At 39.2% G+C, this 17,889-nt stretch overlaps 1 protein-coding gene across 8 annotated transcripts in view; it reads right to left on the bottom strand.

Annotated features, from left to right (window-relative positions):
• Nucleotides 1-556: 556 nt before the first annotated feature.
• The window catches only part of ASH1L (ASH1 like histone lysine methyltransferase), a 217,948-nt gene continuing 200,615 nt past the window's right edge, over nucleotides 557-17,889 (bottom strand). For 7 of the 8 annotated variants that reach the window (XM_073221363.1, XM_073221362.1, XM_073221361.1 and 4 more), the window contains 16 exons: nucleotides 16,504-16,612; nucleotides 15,930-16,094; nucleotides 15,673-15,767; nucleotides 13,866-14,023; nucleotides 13,046-13,198; nucleotides 11,256-11,310; nucleotides 11,041-11,173; nucleotides 9,746-9,994; nucleotides 8,822-8,908; nucleotides 7,819-7,909; nucleotides 7,247-7,385; nucleotides 6,972-7,144; nucleotides 5,771-5,937; nucleotides 4,598-4,638; nucleotides 3,356-3,657; nucleotides 557-3,004 (listed from right to left, as the gene is read on the bottom strand). In XM_073221363.1, the coding sequence (XP_073077464.1) occupies nucleotides 2,913-3,004; nucleotides 3,356-3,657; nucleotides 4,598-4,638; nucleotides 5,771-5,937; nucleotides 6,972-7,144; nucleotides 7,247-7,385; nucleotides 7,819-7,909; nucleotides 8,822-8,908; nucleotides 9,746-9,994; nucleotides 11,041-11,173; nucleotides 11,256-11,310; nucleotides 13,046-13,198; nucleotides 13,866-14,023; nucleotides 15,673-15,767; nucleotides 15,930-16,094; nucleotides 16,504-16,612 (2,209 nt within the window). In that variant the 3' untranslated portion in view covers nucleotides 557-2,912. The remainder of the gene's footprint in view (nucleotides 3,005-3,355; nucleotides 3,658-4,597; nucleotides 4,639-5,770; nucleotides 5,938-6,971; nucleotides 7,145-7,246; nucleotides 7,386-7,818; nucleotides 7,910-8,821; nucleotides 8,909-9,745; nucleotides 9,995-11,040; nucleotides 11,174-11,255; nucleotides 11,311-13,045; nucleotides 13,199-13,865; nucleotides 14,024-15,672; nucleotides 15,768-15,929; nucleotides 16,095-16,503; nucleotides 16,613-17,889) is intronic. The other variant, XM_073221365.1, reaches the window with a different exon arrangement.

The raw sequence follows: 17,889 nt of genomic DNA, 5'->3' as shown, positions 1-17,889 counted from the left end.
GATCTCTGGCAAGTTACTTAACCTTCCTGAGCTTCAGTTTTTGTTTCTACAAAATGGGAGTAATAACTACAGAGAGCTGTTATGGGGATTAACTAGTGTATGATCTTGGGCAAGTTACTTAACCTCTCTGTTGCTTCAGTTTTCTCATCTATAAAACCGGTTTTTGGTACTTACCTAAAAGGGCTGCTGTGAAGATTAAGTAAATAAATGAATACATGTAAACTGCTTACAATGGAAATGGCCTAAAACACGTGGTCTAAAGTTATTATTGCCAGTCTTGGAGGTTGTTAATGAGTATTAGATGATGTATATGTGTGCAAGGAACACAGAAGTATAGATGATGATTATGTTGACTACTGGGGCTGAGTCCAGACCAAAATGATTTCAGTACTGCGGAAATGGCTTTATCCAATAGTCAACAGTGGTGAGTGTGCCCACTTGGTTTTAAATGATACTGATGTGGTTTTAAAAAGATCTCTTTGGAAACAGGATGGAGAAGATCCTGGAAAATAAATGGGAGGATAGGAAAGAAAAAAATAGCAAATTCACCACTCTGTAGTTAGGAAAAGTTTTTTCCATTTAATACTAGACTTTCAAGGATTGAGATGCAAGCTTTTTATGCAATTACATCCAATGTTAAAATTGGTAATACATAATTTACAAAGATTAACATCAAAACAATCATCTATTTAGATATGCTTTTGTAAAAAGGAAATATATTAGCAGCATTTATATTTTCCGCAATCACACAGCCTACAGACATGCAGACTAACTCTGTATCTATTTGCAGTGATGTAGTGCTTTGCCCCGCATTTCAAACACCAAAACCCGCCTGGCAGCTAGGGGGTTCTTTTTATTTCGTTATTATAAAATAACTGAAAAATAAAAAAAGGCATTAATTTCTACACCAGTAAGAAAAAACAAGTTTTTGCACTTACCTAACATTTGATTGTCTAAAAAACATTTCAGTTTTTAGTCTTTCAACAAAAGAAAGATAAAATGACAGAGCGTAGTGTCTTTTGCTTCTGTTCTCGCATTTTACAAAGTATTTTCTTTTTTGTCTTTTTTAAAATTTTAGTGTTTAACACTATGAAAGGAAATATTGAATTTTAATCTCTTTCTTGTCATTTTCCTGCTTTTGACTAAAAGGAGACCCCCAAAGTGCCCCTATTCCCACCTCCCTCCCACCCAACTCCCTGCAATGAAAACCAAAGAAACTGCTCAAATGGGCGTGGACATGCGATTTTCCCAGCTCCACACGTGAGTATCTTATACCCAGGTCTTGTAGTAATGTACAGTGCTTCTCTACAGTAAGAAAATACTCCAAACTATTTTCTTCATTCTTTTTTTTTCTTTAATAAAATATTTATTCTGCTTTTTCTCTGCTCAAGGGGACCTTTGGCATCCCCTGTCTCTTTTGTATTTTTTTCCTCAAGATTGACAAAGAAAGGAGAAGAAAAAAAGATTCAATGGAATGGAAGGTGGTCAATGTTTCTACCTAAACAAGTCAGAGCGTCGTCATCTTAAGGGGAAATGTACAATTAGGACAGCATTGGTCCAATATTAGAAAAAAGTAATGGGGACATGTTTACTATTGTATTGCTTACTAATCACGCAGCAGATATATATATATATATATATATATATACACATACATACATATATATATATACACACACAACTTGGCACATTTAAAAACCATCTTTTTTCTTATAAGAACATCTAGAACATATATGCATATGTATGTCTGAAAAGACAACAAAGCAAAGCTTCTTAAATTTTATTTTTAAAGAGACAGTATTGTCTGGTAACTTCTGGTCAAGAATGGGAAGGTGGGAGACACCCTGGCTATCCCTCCCGATGACAAAGTCATCAGGCTGGTGGAGGACAGGTGGGGAAGGGGTGGGGAGAACACACTGTCTCTTTAAGACATGGGCACTGAAAACTGTACAATTAAGAAAACAAGAGTAGTGTTTTTAATTGATAATCTACACTCACAACAAATACTCTGATAGGTGAATACTGCTCAACAGTTTATGTAGTGACTTCTGTTGTGGGAGGAGGTTTAGAGTTCATTGCTATGTAGGTTTAAATGATTTTGAAATGAATCTCCATTCGCACAGCACAGCAGACACACAAGAACCACAGCGCATAAACAGCACATGTGCTGGCGGGGGCCTGGCCTTCTCGTAAGAAAAAAATACGTTCGTAGGTTACGAAGGTTAAAACGAAATTAACTACAATAAGTACTGTGCCCATCGAACCCCATGGGGGCCTTCCCTATTCCATGATTCCATTTTGGGGAGTAGATGTAGGGAGTGGGGCAGCAATTACAAGTGCTTTGAGTTGTCAACTCACGCTTTCCTTTGACATGGGCAAGAAAGGAGAAACCTTCCCAGTCAGGGGTCTGGAAAGAGGCTCCCGCTACTGTTTCAGTTTTAGGTCTCTGGGGCAGCTCTTGGAGCCTGTGGAGAACGGATGGGGCAGGGATCTGGGTCCTCTCCCTTTGGATTTGGAGTTACACCTGGGTTTGGAAGCAGCTTCTTTGCAGTGCCTGTGGGATCAGAGGACGACACAGAAAAACCCAAGCTGGCAGGAGGGGCAAGTGCTGTAAAGTACCGAAAGGTTCTGGTCATCACTAATGTGCTCTGCCCTCCTCCCTCCATTATTAACCCTCAGGGTGAAGCAATGGAGAGTAAAACAAGTTGTTTAACTTGTTTAACTGTTTATAGACAGATCCCCTTCTTCTTCCTCTCCACTAGCTCCAAGGTTTGTTAAGTACCTAGTGTCAACGACATGGCCCCCTTCCCCTGCTGGGTGGACCCTTCCCACTTGTCTAGAAGCAGAGAACAAGAGGCAGGACTCTTAACTCCACTGGATCCCAGATGCTTGAGGTTCTCAATCTCTGAGGTTCACTTCCGAAAGCTGTTTTCTGGGATAAACAAAGTACGCCTTCGCAGTTTTCTGCCTGATCCTTCCTCCAACAAGTAGGTCACATCGATGGCTGAAAAGAGAACCAAGGAGGCTCATCAAATACCTCCCTTCGTCCCTCCTTATGCCAGATCTGAGCTCTAAGGAGATCACAGGAGTTCAATGACTCCTTTTCTGACCTATAAGCAACTCAGGTCTTCTTCCAGCCCTAGATGAAAGAAGTTGTTTTCTAGGGAGGGGATCCTCTCCTTCCCACAATTCTAATCCCAAGACATAACTAAACGTCGGCCCATGAAAAGACCTACACTGTTTTCTTAGAATACCTTCCATTCTGGGCAAGTAATTAGAAGTTGTTCTTCTTCATTCCCTTTTTACTAATTTCCTACTTATCTTAAATCCTAGATATGAGTCTCATTCTTCTTACCATTTTTTCCAGGGATTTTTTCAAGGAGATTAAGCAAGATCTGGTTGAGTCGTTCCCGTTGGTTATGCCGTCGTTCCTCGGGGGTACAGGCTGGCTGGGGTTCTTGACTATTTTCTTCTGCTTTCTTTTCACCCTCACTGACTTCAGCAGTGGCCCCCTCCTGTTCTGGCTCCTCCAGGTTGGGCATCTCATTGGCTGCTTGCTCCTGACTGGCCAGAACCTCTTCAATCAAGGGCAGAGCATCATCCTCCTGGCCCAGGTCTTTTAGGGGTGGCTTTGAGCGCTCAGACTTCCAGGATGACCTGCCAGAAGGACATGTGAATTCAGAGTGAGGCTGCGCAGGGCATTTGGGAAAGGAAGGGGGATGGAGGGAGAGACCTCGGGATGGCTTGAGATTCTGAGTCTGTTAAAGCCTTGCTCAACAGGTAAGGAACTTGGCTTTGGGTCTTCACTTCAATATTATTTGAAGAAATCACTACCTTTCTCTGAAATTTAATTTCTATTTGTGAACTTCAATTTTACTTCTTTCTTTCAGGAATCCAACGAATCCATAGAAAATACCAGAGCCGGTAAAACTGCTTAGCTGGTTCTGATTGCTTCGTGAGAAGAGAAGTATGGCACAACCTTGTGATACACCAATTGCCCAACTACAGTAAGTCATTAAATGGAGTTTTTACTTTTCCTGAATCTCTTTCCACATTTATTATCTAGTATTTTTTCTCTTATGGCAAGCTATTGATGTAAGCAAAGCAGTTATGCTGCCATTTAACAGAAAAGGAAGTTGAAGAAAAGCCTTCAGGGCTTTTCTCTTCTCATGTACAACACAAGGACAAATAAAGACTATGTACCCAAACTGCTCAGCTAAAACTGTGCACTTCTAGCTACTTCTGTTCCTTGATGGAGGTCCCAAGAGCTGATACACCTTGGGGTAATGGGGAGAGCTTGCAGAAATCTACAAGAGAGACTCTTCTGAATCTGTCCAGAGCTCTGTTCCAAATCTTCTTCTTCTCTACCTCTAATATCTGCAAATCTCCCTTCCTGCCCCAACTAAGGCTCCATAATGAGACCACACCCACTGAAGTCCGGTTCTTCTATATTACTGTTGGCATTATACTGGGCTACTCTGTCGGGGAATCCCTGATCCTAGGGAGTGGGGCCGAGTGGGTGGGTGGGTGGTAGTTCTCTTGCTCCATTCGAGTTGTTGGTCAATCCCTCAGGCTCCTCACATCCATAGGGACTCACCGCCCTCCGTTCCTCTTGTAGTTGTCTGGGACATAATGAGGCTGCAGAGAAGAGAAGGGAGTGGTAAGTATATTGTAGAAGCTGGCAAAGCTGGATCAGATGATCTGGGGCCAACTCAGGGTAGGGAGATAGGAAGATAAGGAGATAAAAGAAGAAAAAATAGGGTCAAAGTCCTCACAAGCTGGGTGACTGTCTTAAGGTCAGAGTTCAGTACTTCTATGAATCTGTAGGCCACAGTGTTTTCGGTGGAGCGTTTTTGTAAGCCAAGAATAACAGCAGAAGAGATAGGCTCAAAATTCTCTTTGCCCCCTCCCAACTTTTAAGCAGTTATGGTTGGGGTTTCAAAGCTAATCAGTGATCTGCTGACTGAGCAAGCAAGACAAAAGAAGTCTAGAGGCAAGACGGGATTGGTGATGGGCAGAGAGAATGTAAAATAGTGCTTAGAGAATTCCAAAAATAATAATAAGGAAAATAGGGACATAAAAGGTTTGCTTTCTGGTTAGACTATTTCTAAGCATTCCAGGATGACAGCTATAAATTTTGACAGGTGCAGTAAAAGAAGACTCAAGGAGGAGGAGCTAGTCCAGGGTTTCATTATAACATACATGTGGATAAATGATCAGAACCTTTATGGATGATGAATAGCACAAAATAAATAGAGCACAAAAAACAATTTCAAAGAAAATACATAGGAAAAAGGCTGAAAATGAAAATGTTAATAATGATTATTTTCTGGGTGGTGGGATAATACACAATTTTTTCTTTTTAATGCTTCTGTACTTTTCAAACTTTACATAATGTCTTATGTTTTAAATCTAGTGATAAAAAGAAAAAGCACTGAAGGTTCTTGCTGTTCTTCTTGCTTCTTAAAATCATGAGTGTGAAAAACAAAACAAAAGCTACAATAGGGACTCAAGGGCAAAGTCTGTAAAGTGGTGAGAGGAAAAGAGGAAAACCTGACTAAATGGGGAACTGAAATCAACAATTTCTTGAGACACAGCCCACGCGAAGAAATGCAAAATGAGTGTATTTATGCTGCTCAAACATCCAGACAGAGAGGGAGATTCCCACAGTTTGGGATGGACACAGGATGAAGAAGCAGAGAGCCACTTCAAGATTCTTACTCTGTGAATTCCACGTGTGAACTAGACTGTCCCGACACAGAAGACTTACTGAGAAATCTCTTTTGGGAGTGAGCTTCTTGGGGAAGTGATCAAAGGCATAGGGTTTGGTGCAGACAGGGTAGCGGTTCCGGTGGATCTTGTAGAACAGGTGTGCTGACTTGTCAAGCCGATAATCGCAGATGTACACATCTTGTTCCTTCACTCCTTTGGGTCTCCCTACGAATCCAAGCAATGTTAAAGAACCCTTGAAATTCCAATCCTTCACCTAAGCAGCCTGGACACTACCACTCACCACTGGGGACGCAGTTAGACCCCTGAGAGGGAAGCATTGTAGCTATTTTGAGAGGCAGCACAACTTAACATTTTGTGATTGCAGAAGAAAGGGGTTCCCAGACAGACGTCTTTGAAAAGGAGAAAATGAGAAAGGGAATCTCAGAGTCAAAGGGCATACAGGATGGAAAGAAACCAGAAATGTAGATTACCTGAATGCTGCAGGGATTTTTAAGAGGACATTTTGAGGGAAAAACAGAGCGGATTAGGGGAAGTTATGAGAAAACAATGTTATAAGGAATGAGGGAAGCATATTCAGACATGAACACTTTATAACAGCCAGATGTTTTGTTTTTCACACTTTATAACATCCACAGGCTCCACACAGTTGGCTTCTGAGTGGGATATACATTCTTCTGGACTATTCTGCTCTGATACTAAGAGAAAGAGCTAGGCAACTGAACTAGGCTTATAATGACAACTAACATACACCTAGCTTTTACTGTGAGCCCAAAACTGGGCTAAGTGCTTTTGTAGATTATATCATTTAATCTACCCAAAAACTCTCTAAAATAGGCAACCAACCCCTATTTTCAATAGGTTAAGCAACTAACCCACAGGCATATAGGTAAAAAGTGGTAGAGTTGGAATGTGAAATTATACTGTCAAACTTGATGGCCTACATTGTTAACCATGAAGCTTATAAAACTAAGACGTTTGTTTATTTGTTTGTTTAATATATATAGTTGATGATGGCCTTAAGGATTTTGCTATGGGTGTGTGAAGGAACATACCTTCCCACATTTAGAGAGTATCAAGCAGTACACAAAAGAAAGCGAAAGAGGAAGTATAGCTCTCTGAAGCTTCATAGCTAGCCTTGGACAATCTTTTATCAGATGGAGATGTAAGAATGAAGGGGCGATTATAGTTCAATGAAGACAGGATATGAGGTAATTTCTTAAGTTGCCCAGATCACTTACCTTTACAATATGTATAAAGGTCCAATACACAGCAAGTCCCCACTACAGCCTCCAAAGGAATGATCTCATAGAGGGGCACCCGAAAGAGTTCATTGTGATAGAACCGACGCGATGGAGAGTGGTGGGTTTCATGGGGACGGAAATAATGGTGACCAAAGGCAAACCGTTCTTCTCTGAAAAAAGAAAAGGTAGAGGTTTAATCAATCAGTAAGATTCTAGTGACTATTCAGCTCTGGGCGCAGCTGGAAGAAAAGAGATAGAACCTCAACACATACTTTTCATTCTTCCACAGCTTCTCGATGCGGAAGATGTCAAGTTTATCTCGATTAATGTGAGATAACAGTCGATAGGACTGACGGACTGGGTGGCCATCAGGCGTGCGCCGACTATCCCTCATCAGATACACACAGTCACCTAAGAAGGCACAGAACACGGGAAAAGGTCAAAATGATTCCTGTACGAATTCTGGTAGGCATTCACTGGTCTGTCCAAGGTCTACATAGAAAGAACTTAAAATCTAGAAAAATAAATGAAGAGAGCTACAACCAGCAGTCTAATGGTGATGATAATCAATTCTAGACTATGAGAATGACACAGGGAGGTCTTCTATTTCTCAGAATCCTGTATGCCTTTCCCACTCTTAAAATTAGCTTTATATCACCCACCCAGGTCTCTCCAAATTGGTTTTATGTGGTGGAGGGGGAATGTATGTAAGCCTAAGGAACAGAGGACATAAAAACCTATATTCTATTGCTACTGAACCAGAGACAATTATGCAGCCAGCAGATACCTTCTACTATTCAGAAAGGTCAGCTTTGACAAATAAGGTCAGCTTTTGTGTACGCACCCTGACGAAGCAGCAAGTCATCTCGGAGCAAACAGATGAAGTAGACACAGCCAGGTTGGGCATAATGGGGCCGAGGGATCATGGGTACCTCCTGATAAGAGCAGAAAGTCGATGGATAAGGGTGAGGACGACTGTATCCATCCTACTGATCTCTATTCAAGAGGAAAAGAACTAAAACCTAGAAGATGTACTGTTTAGTCATTTTAATACTCCACAGATATAAAGAAAGATGAAAGCAACTGGAGTTGTTAAACTTGGAAAAGTGACAGTAGAGGACAAAACTGACAGGTAAAGTATCCCAAACTATTCTGAGACACACTAATTGTGTGGTTCCTCTGTGCTACCTAGGGGGGCATCTGAAACTGTGTGAAGGGGGTTTTACATTGTCACATGACTTGGGGAGGCTACCAGCATTTAGTGCCCAAGGGCCAGGGAAGCCAACACTCTGCAATGCAGCCCTCACAAAAAGAACTCTGTTCAAAATGACAACAGCACCACTGGTAAGAAATAATGCCTAAATATCTCCATTTATAGAGGTTACTACCTAACCTGGGCAGAGCCAAGACAAAACCCAGTTAATAACCTGGGCAAGTCACTCAAAGCACCGTGTCTCTGGAAAGCGGGCCTGAGACTAACCTTTGTTGACTCTGAGTCCAGGGCTCTTTTCCCTCAAACACTGTGTAACATAAATGATATTTAGAGTATTCAAGCTCTGGACTTTACAAGTTACTTTTTTTATGGATAGTTGATAGTATTTGTAAAAACAATAGTTTCATATAGTTCCATTCCTTTCATAGATTTCTAAGTATTTTATTTTTCCTTTGATCACACTCCTGAGAAAAGCAAGAGCAGAATTATCACCCACAGTGTAAAGTGCATGAAACTGAGGCCTAGAGGTTAGGTAACTTGTTAAAGGACATCAGTGCATTGGAAGCAGGGCAGAAGAGATACCATGTGCTAATGTCCTACTTTCAGATCAGAGTATTATCAGAAGGCTGCTTACTCTGTCCACGGGTCTTGGGTCACACTGCTCACAAAGGTAGTGCTCCACATCTGAGTTCACTCCCATACAGTCACAGTGCTGCCACACCTGCAGGGAAAAGTGCGGGGGCATGGGGGGATGGGACAGGACTCAGACCTGAGAAAAGTCCAGAGGGCTAGGAATAAAAAGACTAGCAATAGGACAGGATAAAGTAAGGCAGGAACTAAGGGGATAAGTGGGTGAGTGAGAAATTAGAGATAATGATAAAGTGGGAAAGAGAATAAGGACTTATCTGAACACAAGTATATAGGCTGGTTTATAATACATAGATCAAGGCAAATAGAATGGGGAGATGGATGGAGAACAGGAGGGTGAATGAATACAGTAACAAACTATTACTAAGTAACACACATCAACGATATGGCAATTGTGAAAGGCAGTAAATGTTTTTACTTACCCTTATTTAATTATATCCTCCCAATAACCCTATGTGTTATTCATAGCTCCAATTTCCAACTGAGGTAACAAGAACAAGTCAGATATATCAAATGGGGACACTATCAAGGCTCAAATCCAGGCCTTGACTCCTTTATCAGGAGCTCTATACATCACACTCCATCTGTGGTAATGCTATATAGAGTGTAGAACTGCCAATGTTTTTCAAGTACTGTCCTAAATATTAGCATTCTTCTTGATCTAGATTACGTGAGAAGTGTGTAGTGGAAAGTAGAAAAGACAGGAGGAAGAAGAGCTAAGATAAAATGAAAGAGTGAGATAGAAAAGGAGAAAGACAATATGGTGAAAAGTGAGGGATAACAGAAACCAAGGCAAAATTAAAGTTTGTAAAAAGCCCGCCGAGTCAAGCCAAGAGGCATGGGTTGCTTCTTTGGATATGGTCACTGTACTCATCAAGACTAGGCTTCTGCTTCCTCTCCTGACCCTCACCATGCACTTATCACACTGGATCATGAGGCCTTCGTCCTTGTAGAGGCCACAGATGCAGCGGATAACATCGTCGTCCTTCTCATGCCCACTCTCCTTCTCGGAGACTGACGTCTCACTGCTGTCTGCCTCACTTGCTGTCTCTCCCACAATCTCATCAATTTGGGCTGATGCCTCGTGCCGGGCGTTGTAATAGGCCTTTCGTAGGCGGCAGACATTTCTCCCAACTGGGGATTTACGTCCGTAGTACTTCTGGAGAAAGCAGAAGAAAAAATACCATGTTTGGTCTTCTCTATATGGCTTAAAAATATACCTGAAGAGGTAGCAGGATTTTCTTTATCTTCTCCCATTTTGGTTAACAGATTTTTAATACCATCAAATTTAGTGGACACAACTTTAACTGAACTAAGATGAATTAAAATTAGAACTGCATTGTTATTTTTCCATTTGCTCTACTGATCTGTCATTCAACTCCTGTCATAGGCCTTACTGTCTACTAGATCAAATACACAGTGACCAATCGAATATGAATTAATACCGCAAACACAGTATTGTGGAGAAGCGTCTCACTTACCTTTATTTCACAGATATTAAGAACAGTTACAAGGCTTAAATATATATGAAAGCCAGGTTTCAGTGGAAAGCATGGTACGATGCAAGACTGCTCTAACTCTCCTACTTGTCTGTTTTCCTCTCTCATGTCCTCAGCCTTAGACCTCAACCCTTCCTTCCTCTAGCAGCCTCTTCAGTCCTTTAACACCTCTCCAAGGTGTTCGGAATCCCAGGATGTACACCTGCTCTTCTATGTACCATTCAGTATTCCATCTTCTCCTTTAAATCAGCTCAAGGTTACCCTCTCCTCAATGAGCTTCAGCTATTCTACAAAGTATTTGCATAATATCCCTCAATTCCATCTTGTTCACCAATACGTATTTCTGTGTATTTCACATGTACTTGTGGTCTTGAGGAAAGAAACTACAGATATGACTTAAAATGTAGTAAAATGACCATATTATGTAAACATAAAGATTTAATACTAAATTAGGTTTTTACAAAAATTGCTTTTTTGGGGAGAATGATTTAATCATCCATTCTGATTATATCAATGTCTTTCTTATACAAGATTCTACAATATTTAGTATACCATAACCAGCACCCTAAGGATACTCAATACAAATTGTTGCCTTTCTTAGCCAGAGATATGAAGTTGATAGAAGAGGGTAAAAATCTTAAACTATCAGAATAGTTCTCTTCAGAACAAACTTCTTAAATCTGTGTTTCAAGTCAGTGAAAAATACCTCAGCATTCCGGAAGACCTTGAGCATGTCAGCATCAAAAGCCTCCACCGTCTTATAATAACCAATGAGGATCTGCTTCTCTATGGTGGCAAGATCTAGGGGATCAGAGATCTTCTCATAATAATCAGCATTCCTAGAACATAAAGCCAGGGTGTCAGCCTGGTGCACTTAATACTTTTCTAAAACTCAGATGATTCCCACACAAGTGAACTTACTTTTTCTTTGGGGGGAGGTTCAAAAGTGGTGCTGCCAGCGCTTGTCGGGAAGAATCTGCAAAAGAATGCAAAGTTTAGCAGAAGGACCGTAAGATACAAGGGAAGCAAATATTAACTCCTAACTGACAAGTAGAATCTACCAGATAAAAAGTTAGGAAAAAACTCTAAGGTTTTTTGAGGCCTGACTGAAAAATGGAAGGATCTTTCAGAAATGTGGGTAAAGGCAAGGATCCGAAAGAAGATACTTTCAGTATTACCCAGAATATGAAAGATACAACATGTATGTTTGAAATGTTAACATAATGTTGGTTGGGTATAGAGAAGAACTTTCTGTGAATGAGATATGGGAACTTAATGAGTATCTAGGTTGCTTAAGGCAAATTCCTGCTCAACAAATCTTATTACAGCAAAAACATCTCAAGCAAACCTGTTTTATAATTCTTGTTAATGACCCATAGTTAATATTACTCTGTTGGTTTGGATTCAATTAAATTCCAAATAATGAATAATTTAATACTGTAAGTATTTTCTGTAATCCGTTTCCTTCTAACTGTTACTTCATATTATGAAAATAGAATTCATGCTATGGGGCTGCTAACTTATTGCTACCTTCTAACTTACTGAAGAGAGAAAAAGCTTATGTATGGTTTCATGCCCAGAATGTACTGATATACAGATACTTCCACTGCAGTTCTACATTAGATTAGATGGGGCTGATTGGGAATGTAGTGTGATCTTTTGAGAATGGAAAGGGAATGGGTGCCAAAAAACAATACATCTTTGTACAGGTTGGTTTCTCTCTATATTCTTAGGTTAACAAAACTGCAAGAGGCCACTAAGATCTGAAGATAAATAGTAGACAAAGAAAGACCACCAAGTCCCTCAGAATTTAGGGAAAGGAAGGGAGACAACCCGAAGTTGATGGCAAAAAGCTACAATTATTTGTTAAAATTTCCTGTTTTAAGTATTTCCAAATTTCCTAGTCAGAAAAGGTTCTGTACATTACTGAACTACCTACCCCAAAATTAAAAACTCTCCTTCACCACCCTTACCCCACACATACAGATGTCTTGGGAAAGGAAATGCTCAGGGTAACGATGTTTGCATGAAGATGCTTTTAAAGTAATTTTCTTGCAACTTTTTTCTTTTCCTTAATGTAGAGGTTAGGGCCTGTGAACCCTCCAAAATATAAGCAAAATTATGTACACACATTTTTCTGGGGAAATAGTCCAACCACAGCTTTTATTAGATTTTCAAAGGTATCTGTTAATCAAAATAGGTTATGGACCACTAATGTCCTATGTTAATTAAAACTTTTTCCTTAAAATTGCTAATTTAGTACTTCATTCAGGAAAATTATATCCATGACAGTGATCACCTTTTTTCTATCCTCTAGCTAAAAATGTGATTTCTAAATACAGCACTTAACTGAGGTAAAGTTCTAATAAGTAAGGAAAACTGACATGTAAGATCTAGGGGTTAGATCCTATCAATAATTAATTCCAGAAGACTACAATCTTCTATCAAACCCCAAATACCAAAATCAGTCCTTTAATGCTATACTGTGACAAAAGGAAGAACTAAGTAAACTTTTTAAAATCCTTATCTTAAATTGTCACTTGTTCTTTGCCTTGGATGTCTCAGGTAAGAGTAAGTGATATGATTAAAAAAAAAAAAGCTAAGGAGAATGAATTTGAAGTTTCTGCCGAATCTTCTCCCAGTTTCGGACCAAGAACACATGATGTTTTAAGACAAAATCCCTGCAAGGAAGGAAGAAAGGGTACAGTCACCTTTGTAAGAGATGATACCATCACAGATCTCTTTGAATATCTGGGCTAGGCGGGCTGTCCGAGCCACTTCAATGTTCTCCTCTGCAGCTGCCAACCGTCTTGTTCGAACAGATCGAGCTGTCTGCAGAGCGGAGAACTGGGTCATGAAGACGTCTGGAAGGAGAAGTGAAAATTAGTCTCCAGAAAAAGAGGAGCTCTATGTGGCTTTCTCTTCCCCAGTGGATTTTGCCATGTGCTCTATTTTCCTTGAAGTGATTAGGTAGATTAGTGGTCATGGAGTTCTTTCTCTCCTTCTAAAAGAAAAATCAGGAAACATTGGAGTTTACAAGAGAGACAAACACTACAAGTTAGAGGACCTTATCTTAGTGGTCAAATGCCATGCTGGATAGTAGCTGAAGTTTGGGCTTCAAAATGAGTCTGTCTGCCTCTGAATTCTGGCTTCACTATTTGAATTCAAGAGGAAAAAAAAGTCTTCAAATTAACATTGGTGTCATTTTCTCCTGCATTTGGCATCACTATCTACCCTGGAAGTTATTTTCCAGGTAGGAAGGAACACAAGGGACCCACGGCCTATCTTATACCTAGTGCCTTTCAGGTTGTAGGCTGGTGGAAGGCGGTTTCTTCCTATTCCTAGCGTAGAGATAAGGAATTGGAAGAGCTGAGATGTGTATGTTATTGCTGATTGATGCTTATATGTTTGGATCTTAACTTTTTTTTGGTCCAGACTAAAAGGAACCTGTGAATTGATTGTTTGAAAGTAACTAAAATAATCATTTGAGACAATCTTATGGTATTACTTGGGATGTTTCCCAGGTCTTACCAGACTTGATGTTGCCATCATCTCGGCAGATGCCATTCCAGCGGGTATACAATGATGCTGAGTGGATGTTATCACTGGTATGCTTTACTTCTTCTTGTTTCTGCCGAATCTTCTCCCAGTTTCGGACCAAGAACACATGATGTTTTAATACGAAATTCCTGCAAAGAAGGAAGAAAGGAGTTCCTTTATTTATTCAATAAGCATTTACTACATGTCTACTCTATGTAAGCCACTGTTACGATATTATAAACAAAAACTTATTAGTGAATTCAGATCTTATAAAGAGAATTATATATGGGGAAACATTATTCAGTTTTGCATCTTGCCTTTTTTTTTCACATAACAAATATTTCACTACATTTTTTACAAGTATCTGGCAAATACCACTTACAATCTGCAAAAATCTTGGCAATTAAAGGAGCCTGACGCAAAGGCATAGTTTTATGGAGTATTTGCACAAATTCTAAAGGAAGTTGCCAAGATGAAGTATGGACTTAAGATCAGCTATGACAAGGAAAACTGGACTCGCAGATAAAGGTAATGACAATTAAGATAGATATACACTGGGCAAACTATGTTAGGTGCAATGTCCCCACATGGATCTCTAAACTTAAATGAGTTATGTAGACATGGGTAGAGTCTATATAGATCTGATGACTCTGTAATCTGATCCTCACCCTAGCACACATAACAGATGTGACACTTGAATAAGTCTCAAACTATGGGCCTCAGTAAATGGAAATTAGATTAATTTTATAGTTCCTGACTTTGGCTGCACATTAAAATCACCTGTGAAGTTTTATGAACTATTGGTGCCTGGGTTTCACTTCTAAAAATTCTAGTTTAGATGATCTCTGGGGTATGGCCTGGGCATCAGGAGTCCTTAATGCTCCCTACAGCTAATATGCAGCCAAAGCAGAGAACAACTGGATAAATCATCTCTGTTTTACTGAAGCTTAAAATTTCTGTGACTCAAAGTGAAATAGGATGAAAGGAACTAAAATTACAGTTAAGTTGTAAGTAAGGATGAACTTTCTAAGATATTGGAGTATGGAGTCAAGAGAAAATATAGACTATGTCCCAAGACTATCTGAAAAATACACCAAACCTATTTATTTTGTTTACCTCTGAAATGAACAAATCTCACCTGAATATAGGGAGGAGCAAAAATAACCACTAAAGATCATTTTTATTGCTCTACTAATGTATCAACAAAGTAGATATTCTTAAAGTTTTCTGTGCCATGGATTCCTTTGGCAGTCTGCTGAAGTCATATAACCCTTCTCTAAACAATGTTTTAAAAGTATTAAACTTTTAAGTAATTTCAACACATAGGATTAAAAGGAAGCAAATATACTGAAATACAGTTTTCAAAATATTTTAAAAAACACCAAAATTTTGATAGAGAAATAAACATTAATTTTAATACATAATAAGATCTAGTGATAGGTTTAACAACAATAGTAACTCCAAGGTAGAGATGAATGTGAATTATATTTTGAGGTATTTCTAACACCTGTAACATGATACTAAATGTGAATATTGGTGACAGGTAATGGAAACTATCAATACCACACACACACACACACACACACACACATTTTGCCTACTGTCACATTTAAAGGAAATGCTAAATTTCAGTTACATAAATAAAGACACAATTTTTTCCCCCATCTAAGTTCACAGTTCCAAATCCTTGTTAAAGACATCTTGTACAAAAGAAATGGCTTAACTATATAGATGCTTAGTAATTATAAAGCTGACAAGCAAATCATATAAAGAGCTCAGGTAAGAAAACCTTTTTTACCTCTCTCGATTGGACATTGGCTTCATTTGTAATTGGGGGCTCAATCTTGTTGGAGTGTTGATGTTTTCACTGGGTTCCTCAGAGAGGTGGCCTCTCTGAAAAACAGATGGATCAGATTTGCGGAAAAAAAATCAGTCAGAAATCGCCTTGAATAATACTAAAACCACTCTAAAGATGCCACCCCTTGGTATTTCCCTTATTTCAGTAAGTGCATCTAAATGCAGCTGTTTGGGGATAGCTATGAGATTACTATTCACCCTTTTCTTCAGCTTGTGCTTAGACTTCCTCTTCTCTTTTGACCGCCCAGACTTTTTATGTGTGGCCATGGGCTGGCTGCTTTTGCTGCTGGCGAGTCCATTCATGCGTTGACTTTTGCCTCCAATGATTCCTCGACATTTCTCAAAGCCACACTTACACAGTTGCTTTGAAAGGAAAAAGAATAATGTTTTTAGCCTTCAGTCTCATTTACAAGTTCAAAGAGGATAGCTGTGCACTGGGATACCCAACAGTAAGTTTGAATCAAGAAATTTTCATATAGAGGAAAATAACAGATTGAGAGTTAAAATACAGATGGTTTCCACTGGAAAAGTTCTTGACCAGAAAAGTTAAGAACTGACTAGAGATAAAAAAACAACTGGGCTCTCTCTTTTTACTGAGTTCTTTGAGAATAACTGAGACCTATGTATCTTTGATAGGTGGAGCAAAGAGTGAAAAACTGTCTTCTCCAATGTACTTCTCAATGGCTACAAATCAGTCATGTTTACTGAAGTCCCATGCTATACAGAGCACTGCGACAAAGTTCAACCTTTCTCCTAGATTTATTATTCTTACCTGTTTTTCAACATTAAAGGAATGAAAGTTGTAATCATAAGTAAGTTCAGTACCAGCTGGCATATCTTTAAGAGCATATAGTCCAATCCGATATACTCCATTAACAGACCTACAGAGAAAGAAGCAGTTAAAGGCAGAGATTCTTAATATCATGCCTGGAAACTAAAAAAATTGGCACACTGATTTCATATTTGCCTTTGTTTCTGTATCCAATTACCAAGTTTCCCAGCCAATATCTCTATCTTTAATCTCTCTCTGATTCTACCCAGTCTGTATAATACTCTGCCAAGACTAACAGTCCTAAGTCAGTTTTCTTGAAGGATGCTCTATGTTGTCAACTGGAATGGGCCATAACTTTTCCTGCTTCCTATTCAAAGTCCCTCTAAAATATGGTTTCGGTCTATTTATTAAATAAACTTCCTACAAAATTACCTACAAAAATCTTCTAGTTCCTACTGATTTTCATTGTTCTCACCTGTACATGCCCCTTTTGTTCTGTTTTATGTAAGTTATTAATGATCCACATCATGCACTGTTCTGGAGGCTTTATACAGTAATAGAATTACAGTTAACATTTCTGAGTGCCTGTTTATATTGATTATAGTATTTTGTTGCACTAATTCACCCAGCAACTATATAAAAAAGGCACTATTATTAGGTAGTATTATAGCTCCCATTTTCTAAATGAGGAATCTGAGAGACAGAGAAGATAACTTACCCAAAGTCATACAGCTAATAACTGTGGGAATCAAGGCAGTCTGGCTTCAAAACCTTAACATTGTGCCATAATGTTAATGGGTTATCTCATTAATCCTCAGAACAACCCTATGACATAGGTATTATATTCCTATTTTATACATGATGTATTTGTGGCTTAGAGATACATGTGGTTCAGTCATATAGCAATGAAGCTATATTCAAAACCAGGGAATTAAAACCCAGGCTGTGTGGTTCCACAGCTTCTCTTCTCCTCCTTGCTGCCTCCCTGCCAATATGGAACACATCACACATAGCTTGGCTACTACTCTATCAAAAGGAAAATTTCTCTGATATCTTCAGTTTTTAGTATTCTCTTTTGCTAAACTCAGAAAGCATTTCTAGTTTATACCACTGGTTGGCAAACTATGGCAGACAAACCTCCTGCCCCCATCCTTATTAATTTTTATTGGCACACATCCACACCCCAATAGTTCGCTGACCCCTGGTCTATACCATAACACTTCAAATTTGACTATATACTGTATTGTATCAAAAATCTAGGGGGGTTATAAGTTACATGGAGTAGAATATGGAAGCTTAAATGCATAGCACGCTGAATTTTACATATCTACACATCTGTGTATCCACCCAGAAAGCTCTCTCCACCACTCACCATCACCACAAAGG

This window comes from Manis javanica, chromosome 14, assembly GCF_040802235.1.
Source record: "Manis javanica isolate MJ-LG chromosome 14, MJ_LKY, whole genome shotgun sequence".
Taxonomy (NCBI): domain Eukaryota; kingdom Metazoa; phylum Chordata; class Mammalia; order Pholidota; family Manidae; genus Manis; species Manis javanica.
This window is presented reverse-complemented; position numbering and strand designations above follow the sequence as displayed.